This window comes from Struthio camelus, chromosome 8, assembly GCF_040807025.1.
Source record: "Struthio camelus isolate bStrCam1 chromosome 8, bStrCam1.hap1, whole genome shotgun sequence".
Lineage (NCBI taxonomy): Eukaryota > Metazoa > Chordata > Aves > Struthioniformes > Struthionidae > Struthio > Struthio camelus.
The window spans coordinates 24195331-24204791 of NC_090949.1; the positions used below are offsets into that span (position 1 = coordinate 24195331).

At 39.4% G+C, this 9461-nt stretch overlaps 1 protein-coding gene across 1 annotated transcript in view; it reads left to right on the plus strand.

Moving 5' to 3' along the window:
* The window catches only part of LOC104141472 (vitellogenin-1-like), a 42945-nt gene extending 39941 nt beyond the window's left edge, over nt 1–3004 (plus strand). The window contains exon 35 of the mRNA XM_068952728.1: nt 2688–3004. Coding sequence (XP_068808829.1) covers nt 2688–2806 — 119 coding nt within the window. The 3' untranslated portion in view covers nt 2807–3004. The remainder of the gene's footprint in view (nt 1–2687) is intronic.
* Nucleotides 3005–9461: the final 6457 nt, after the last annotated feature.

Below are 9461 nucleotides of genomic sequence, written 5' to 3' on the forward strand. Positions count from 1 at the left end.
ATTTTCAGGATCTCCATAAAGTTGTGATAAGCAGCACTAAGTCCTTTTATGCACATTACAGCCTGCAATTTTGTGTAGACCAGGGCAAGCAAGGCAATTGAAAGTCAGTCAAGTAGTGTGACATGACTGCTGTGATTAGGCTGCCATGCTATGCCACCATGCAATACATCAGCAAAAAACACATTGCTGAAATGTTCTCTAGATTGTTTCCAAAAAATGGTTTTTTTTCTGAAGATATTTTATACACACACATTTGTGCTCAAGATTTTTCAAAGTACTGGGCCTTTTTCTCCTTTCACTTACTCTGATTTGTCATGGAGGCAATATATTTTGTAATACAGATTTACATTAAACTTATATAAGCATGAGAGGAGAATCCAGCCTTGAACCTACAGGCATTTTTGCTGCATTCCTTCCTAAGTCTTTTAATGGATCACACAGGCATATATACCCTAAAAGGTAACCTACCATTAGGGAATACCTACTAAACTGGTCTGTTTTCTGTTAACCATGCTAGCAAAGTCAACAGTTGGGACAATCTAGTGTAGTTTCACAGAAGGCAATGAATCTCTATGTTGAGTTACAGTGAAGGGAAATTATGTCCGATTTTGAACAACATCTACACAGAACTTTACAATTTGCTCATATCATTAATATTCACAATGTGCTGAATCAGCCCATAAAAGCAATGAGTATCTTTCTATAATAGTCAGCCTTCTCCAACAACTGATTCAACAAGTAGCACAGAGAGAGTGCTAATAGTTTTCTGACAGCTCCCTGAGATGTGAATAGATGCATCCTTTTATGAAAAGAAAAAAACCCACCCTCAACAAAAAACCCTTCTAAATCTTGTCATATCCATCTTTCACAGATTTCTTTGTGTGTCCAAGTCTATCTCTGAAATGTCATCACCCCAGGCCACTCACTGCCTCAGAATATTAGGCTATAATAAAGCTGTCTTATTCTTTCACAAAAAAGCGTGAGGAAAAGAGAAAAATCAGAAAAAAAGATATGTTAGTTGTCGCAGCCAGTGCTGCTTTTACACTGCTGCACTGACTGCAGGCTTCTCTGGTTCATTTACTGAACCAGAGGCTGGGAGGTCTGCTAGCAGCACTCCTCATCAAGGGCTTTATTTATTTATTTATCCTGAGGAGGAGGCAGGGAAAAGATGCCATTCGTATTTTATAACAGATAGATGGATTGTTTTTCCTCGGGCTAAGGATCAATAGGAATAAGATGCCAATGTTTAAAAAACATTCTTTTTCTTTCTTTCTTTGATGAGTAAGAGTAGCAGCAGAAACAAAATCTCCTTCTCTCTCAAGTTGAGAACTTCTGTTTGCATACACAGGGCAAAAACTTTCTCTCAGCTCTTTATAGGGGAACTCAGACCTGAGAGTCTGCTGTCTCAAAAGAATGGGACCACATCACTGTCAGCAGTGGAGCAAGGACAAAATGAAGTACAAGGATGCGGAGTTTCCCCTGCTATCCTTGAAATCTGGGAGTCTGTAGTCTTAGGATCTTGACTGAGGCAGACTTCACTCCAATCTTAAGTCCACGTACTGGTTTATGTTTCAAACGTGCCACAGGCCCTATCCTTATGGATCAGTTACTCTGTCATGATCCAGTTTGCCCAGGGAACTATTTCCTACATGGATATAAATGTGATCAAACCCACAGTGTACACAAGTAAGAGGCATAACAAGAATTAATGTATATAAAAAAACAGAACTCAGACTTCTTTATAGCAGCTCTCATTTCATAGCTTGAAAATATTATATATTTTTAAAAAGCATTGCAAGCAATTTTCAGGGAATATTTATGATTCTGCATTTTATGTAAAACTCATGCTTCAGGCGGGACAGTAATTTAACCAAGGAGACTTTTAGCATTTCAGGAGAAAACTGACTGATACCACCCAAAACTATACAGGGGCCTCCAGACTTCCCTGTGAAGAGAGATGGCATGTTATAAATGTACTGTCCAACTGAAGGATAAAACAAATAAGAGATAAAATTATGAAAGCTTTGCACATTCTCATTATGCAAACTTAATCTAAATGGAGGTCGTAATATTCTTCCAGATGCAATGATAAACCTCCATCTACCTAAGAATATTTACTGGGAGGATGAATATTATTATTCCATTGACATTATTTCAGCACTAAGGGATATGGCTTATTCAAGCTGCTGTTGATAAAGCAGTGTGGTAAGGTTAATACTGCAACTGACAATGCTCGGCCAGATTTCACAATATATGGGAAACTTTAATTAGAAGTTTATGAACCTCTGAAAATTCTCCAAAGGGCTTATCCTTCAGAATGAACTTCAACAAATAGTGAGCTGAAATATGCAGTGATATGCAGCAATAACACAAAAAAAGATTGCTGGTGTGTATTTATACATGGTGGTCTTGCTTTGAAGGTGGCTACCTCCAGCACTTCTACAGGCTCCTGCCTGTTGTCTTTGTGCTTCATGAAATATTATTCATTTTGTTTTTAGGGAAGTATTATAGTAATTATATCATGGATGAAAATCCTGCTTCAAGTCAATGAGTCAGTTAGATGTCAGTTGTGGGGGCAGGATTTCATTCTTTACTTGATGAAGAGTTGGCAGCCATCAAAACAGTATTTCCTTGAAACGTGTTAATTTGCTTGATGTTAGTTAACAATGCCTTCGCTCTTCTGACAGATACTGCTGTAAGCCTGCTAGAATGGCAGAGAAGCAGTGATAAGAAATCTGCATCTGAGGATGTTGTGGAGTCTGTGGATGCTGACATTGATTGTACCTGCACTGGCGACTGTAGTTAAGCTAAATGTTTTAGTGTTGTGCAATAGACGTACTATACAAATAATTGAATAGCTGGACAGATAAGACGGCAGTGTAATAGCTGTAGTAAAATATTGAGAAATGTGTTTGAAGCAAATAAGCCTACTGCATTGCATCCAAAGTCAAATGCAATTTGTACAGTCTGCACTGCTTAATAAATATGTTGTTCGTTAAATAAGTATTCATGTGGTCTCTCTCTTTATTTTTCCTTATCAACAAAACAATCAGGCCAACTATAGTATTATCCAGAAATTCTGCTTCCTTTTATCTGAAATACAATTACAGCAGTCCTCTCTTAAAATTATATTCACTAGGTGATGAAAGGAAAACATGATTACGGCTACTGCTAACATTCCATTGTGTAAAGAATTTCATATTTAGCATACTAAAGACACAGTAAGCATTTGTTTTCTTTTATGTTTTCTGGTAAAGAGCAGAGTCTGTTCTTGAAACTGTTCTGCAAAAAATACATTTTACTCCCAGCAAGACCATTAGCCTTAGTACATTGTACAAAGGAATGAATTGGACTGCTAGACTCCCACTGTAGCTTTCCAGAGAGCTATAGTGTGTGACACAGTCCCCATTTTGATTTAAATTTCAATGGATGTGCTGTTACTTCATGAGCTAAAAGTATGAATAGGAACTTTTTTTTGTTGTTTACCACTCCCTATCGTATATCTATGAAAAAGGTGCCTGCAAAAACTTTAGGGAACAATAATACCTCCAGTAGCATTCCAAATACTCCAAAAAGTAATATATAGAAAAATATGTAAGATCTATAGCATCATAAACCTAAAATAAAGTATAAGCAGGACATCAGACTGTGTTTAACCAGTGAAATGCCGATCTGCTAGCTTTCACTTGGCCTAGGCAGAAATGCAATTACCTCTCGCTCCAGGGGACGAAGAACAGGTGACACCTTCAAACACCACATGATGGCACAATATCCCCTCACCTTGTACACTAATCAGCCACACACTGAATCGTGATACACGCTCCATAATAGGGGATAGCCACAAGCATGCTGTTTCAAGAGAAACCTTAGTATGAGCAAAGTATAATTCAACTCAAAGGTTGTGAAGAAGTCATTAAATAAAATACTTTTCTTCCTAAAAATTGAGTTATTGGAAAGAAGAACTGAAGACTAAATAGCTGAACAATTACAGAATAACATTTTCCAGTGCTTTACTTTCAAGAGCAGAAACATGAGTAATGTAAAGCAGTATCTTTCTCTCCCCGCCCTTACCCCTCTCCTTCTCTGCAGTTTGTAACTAACTTGAAATTAGAAAATATCCATTTATTAAAGAGAGCAACATCAGACAATCTAAGATTTCAAAGGACAGACCTTTAAGACCCAAATTATTTGCTTGTTCCTTGTTGCCCTATATTATCCAGGTTTTGCCAGACTTTTTGTTTCCTGCATGATGGAGAGCTGGCCACTCTCAGTGTACTGCAATTAATTACTTAGCAAGAAAATAAGCAGTCGTGAGTGTGTCCAAACCTCGAGCCATCAGGATGAGCTCTGAAGCCTGGTGCATACCCTACGGCATTCTGCCCGTCAGTGTTTGCCGCTGTTCCCCTGTGCCTCTTTCCTGAGGTTAACCAGCTGAATCAGGGCTGCAAAGTGCACGAGGGGGTTACTTACCTCTTTCTCCCTCCTCAGCCCTAATTTAGTCTATATGATGTATTTGAGCAGCTTCACGTGTAGTAGGCCTTTATGCAGACAAACAATGCTCTGCTCAGTGGTTTTTTTTCTTCCACTCAAGTATGTTCAAGCTAAGATGAATAGCATGAATTCTTGCACTATGTTTTTATTTGTAATAAAGCATTCACAGAATCCCTGTTCAAAAGCCGTGCTGCTCGCTAACTCATCAGAAGTGCTACCCTGCAGAACTGTAGCCCAAAACAAGAAAGGAGATGAAGAATATTACATTCCACTTTCCTTTAAAAATCACACTGGTATTACACCCAGAGAGCCTCTTTTCTTCCTGGTATTGTTTTCACTGCGGCTTATAAGAGATTTGCCATTGACTTTCATAGGATCAGACTGGGGTCTGTCATCTTTAATCCAACACCTTTCTGTTTAATCCATTTGTTTACAAAAGAGAAACTTTGCCAGTCAACCACTTCAGGTAAGACAAAGGTAGTGAAGAGATCTAATGAGGGAAGAAAAAAATGAACTTTCATGCTATTCCATACTTATTGGAATAGGAATTTAGTAACAGCAAGAGCCATTAGTAAGGGAAGTAATTCTGCTTGTAGTAAAACACAGTCATCTACATAGAAGCATGACACTAATTAACAATGATCATGCTGGGATGTACAGTATGAAAAATACAAGCAGCTCATAAAGGCAAATGTCTTCTGGAAACAATTTGCAGACTGGTAAAGTCATTGGAAAAAGCTTCAGGAGAGAGACTGATCACAAGTTCTAAATTAGTTTTTCCTACAATGACAATACATTATAACAATAATAATAATACATATTGTGCAGCGTTATAAACCATGAAGTGTGCCACGTAAGGCCTGCTCTTGCAGAAGCCCTGATTTAGATTCTGCACTGACAAGAAGGCACCTCCGGTGCCCCAACAATTAGAGGGAGCCACCAGGAAAGCTCCTTGAATACCTACATATCTCCTTCTATTAAATTAAGGGACCTCTGGAGATCATCTTGAGCGGGGGGGGGGGGGGGTGGACTAGATGATCTCCAGGGGTCCCTTCCAACCTCAACCATTCTGTGATTCTACGAAATTGTCATGGATGAACAAAGGCATCAGGCTCATGCTAAAACCACTGGCGTATGCCTTTCCCCCAACAGAACCACCTCGGTTAGCCCTTTCTGTCAGCTGTACTGCTTGCTGGGCATTAATGCTCCTAAAGCAGGGTGACATGGTGGTTTGAGCCCAGCAATCCTAAAGAAATGCAGAGTTCCCACACAGTCCCAGACACAAGGAAGGAAAGACAAAATTCAAGAGGTGGAGCTGAATTCAACTCCAGTTCTAACAAATCACCCCTCCGAAGCTCACTCACAGAGCGGACATGCAATTCCCTTAATGCTTCCACTCCACAGAAATTGCCAGCAACCTGGCCCCATCTTGATCCGGGGCTCTGCCCCTTCAGAGGAGGGATACGTCAGAGCCACGACTAGGGGATTCACTCACCATCGCTGCACACAGTAAAACAGTCCCCATTCAGGATGCGAGCTCAGCCAGATGAGAAAGAATCACTAGTGAAACCAAGACATACTCATTTCAGCAGGCTGTTCAGGGCACAGGTTAGACACATCTCATATTATTTCCATTTTGAAGGGGCAGCTTTCATTTTGTCTGGTTCCTGTTCATTAGTGCCCTCTTACTGAGACAGTTGAATATATTTAACTGACTGAAAGACTTCACTGATTTTGCAGCGGTAAAATCCAAATATAATGAAACTCAGAAAAGCCTGAGGTTGGCACTGGGCACATCAAAGGAAAACACTGAGAAACAGCCCACTTTGCCAAAGGAACTAAGAGGCGCATTAACAGTACACGTGTGAAAAAGCTAATTCTGCAGTTTCTAATATACCACACAGACATTTCTAACCCATCTGGGAGGATATCTGGAGTCCAGATTTAAAGCTCATTTGGAAATCATGCCTGCCCTATCTTATAAAGCAAACCAAAGTTATGCTGCCTACTGAGTTTTAAAATGTGTATTTCACAGTCTGAGCTTTTATGCACTCTATTTTTCTTTACTAGTGCTTCTCAATGATACAAATAAATCAACTTCGGACTTTACTGTAGTAATCAAGGAAAATGACCTTGCAATTATAGCACTTCAGTATTGTTTGAAAAAATGAGTGTCAGAAAAAAAGACATAGTGCAAAGCATGTGACAGGCTTGAGTTCTAATCCTGGCTTTGCAACTTTGTAATGTGGCTTTTTTCCATGAGGCTTGGGATTTCCCTGCTTCGTTTTCTGCATCAGGAGGATATGAATACTTACCTACTTGACAGAGTGAGAAGTGCTTATAAATTTATAGTCTTGTATGTCTTTTGCAAGTTCTTCAGCAATTCCAGAGATGAAAAGTAAATTTTTCCACTAGATCTCCTAACCACACGAGTGTATTTTATTGCTAAGTTGAAGGTTTTCATTTTCAGATTCATCCAGCTGTAAAATAACTATACATTTGGAAAAAATCAAAACAATGTACTTAATTTGTTCACGGTCAGCTTTGGTTAAACCCTAGTAGATTATTCATAAAAGTCTAGAATTGGATCCTGATATTACAGTGGAACAGGCAAAAAGCTGTTGGAGACGGAGTCTTTTGTATTCTAGACAAAGACAACAAACCTTTTGTCCATCAGACCTGGCTCTTTTGATTCACTAATTTTAAATGACACAGTGACTCTCAGGAAAGCATGGTCATTCTGTTCCAGAGAAAGGAGCTGCAGTATGATAGGAAAGGACAAAACCATTAATATCAGACCCCTCCTGGAAATGAAATGCCTGCTCCACAGTATGAGCATTCAAAAAAGATAACGGGTACAATTCTAACCCCACTGAAATCAATGGTTAAACTCAATAGAGCTAGGCTTTTACTCAGCGTGTTTAAATCAGTTATTAAATGAACTTTAGTTGTCCCTAAAAATAAATGTACTGTGTGGATCTAAGTGTAGCTGATGAATAAGAAACCTCAGGAATCTAGCAAATACAGTAGTTAGGCCTAAAACCAGAGACAGCACAGAAGGTAGCAGAGGAGGGTAGCTATTAGTCCCTGTCTGAGCTTTGTGCTGAATCTCGAGGTCTCTCATGCCATCTACTGGCTCCTTTGTTTACTAACAATGGCTTAAATTTTTCTCCTCCGGTTTATTTATAGGTCTGATACATTCTAGGCAGTTTTATACACATTCTAATCAAGGTTTGGGTTTTTTTCCCCCTCTAACCTCCACGCTTGATTACTGGTTTTTTTCCTGTGACTACATTACAATTCTGTACCTTTCTGAACACCATTTCACATTGTCTCTGGAGGAAAAAGACATTGCCTAAGACATTCTCATTTCTGTTATTGCTGGACAGGAAGTAATTACATCGCAAGCAGAGCTGAGAGAACAGTTTACTAAGAAAATCCAAAGCTGTTTGAAAATAGTGCTTATGCGTCTTCCTCAGTCAGCATGGGGTTGTTATTTTGGTACCTAAAATCATTTCAAAGTACCAAAAAAACCTAGTTTCCCTGCTTTTTTCCCCCCTAGCATTTCACTTAGCTGTAATTCATAGTGAACACTTATTTGTCCTAATATTATTAAGCTTTCTTTCAGATGGATTTTGGGAAGCAGGAGTTATATACACATATAGCTCAATCTGGTCACAGCACTTCCCTTTATTGCCTTAAACCTGTCACCCCAGGCTCATTTCCCCATCTCTCCGTGAACACCGGCCTGCTCAGCTGTAAGCAGGATGAGCACTAGCATCTCGGGGCACCTTCAATCTGCCTGCAGAAACACACATCACTCCCAGCGCCCGACCGGTACGCTGGGCACCCTGTGGTGTGCCCTGACAAGGAGCCATTTGGGCAGCTTCAAAATTTACGTTGCACCCTGTGTTAAAACATCAGCTTTTGCACTTTTGGAAACTTGCTCTCTCCCCTCTCGCTGTGCTCTCCACCTGCAATAATCTTGTTAGGTGATTACAAACCGGCTAAGGGCCAGGGACCGTATAAGACACGGTAGCTGTGCTAAAGCTGGGTTGCTGATGTTATGCGAGGTTGGAGTTCAGGACCCAGAAGGAGTTTGAACATCCAGGACTTCTCTGGCTGATCCTGGAGTACACTGATCTGCATATCAGTGCAGATATATACACATATATCTGCATAATGAGGGCAAAGTGAAACCAAAACCTTTACAGTAGCAGCTAACTGGGGCCCATCAAGTTGTGCATACCATTAGTCCAAGTAAATTTGGGTCCTATTATCTGATAACCATGCTCTCCATTGCCTTTGACGCATTTTGCCTTTATTTAAATTGTGAGTTCTTTGGAGAAAGAATAGTAATTGGAGATTCACACTGCGAAGCCCTAGGTCCTGCATGAACTCTGTAAGGTTTACTATAACAGAAATAATGCTAAACCATGGTGCTGAAATAACAATCCTTGCGCTTTCACCACATCTTTCTTTTATCTCACTGGGAAAATGGATCACAGCTTCTTTCAGTTCTGAACCTTGAGGGCACTTTCATGACTCTCAAAATCTTCTTCTGGGTAATGAAATGAATTTCAAAATATAGTAAGTGGTGAAAAATGCATGAAATATTGTGACTAGCTCGCCTCAAACCTACCTCCATTATTTTTTCACATGATTTTCTCTATGTATCCTCTTACCTTCACAGGTAGGAGTAATTCGACATTCTTTATAGACACTATATGAAATAATATTTAAACGTCTTGTTTAATAGTGGCCATATCTGTCTCATGAGGTTGAGAATTTATTCCAGCTAGAATTGCTTTGATGCTTTGTTTCCTAGCAAGCTGATAAAACAATAATTGTAGCAAAAAAAAACACAGCTTAGAATTTAGGCCGAATAAGCTGGCATTAGAATTCTTCTTACATTCCTGCTTATGTGGTCAAAACAAAATTACTAATATTCAAAATCTATTCACGATCAA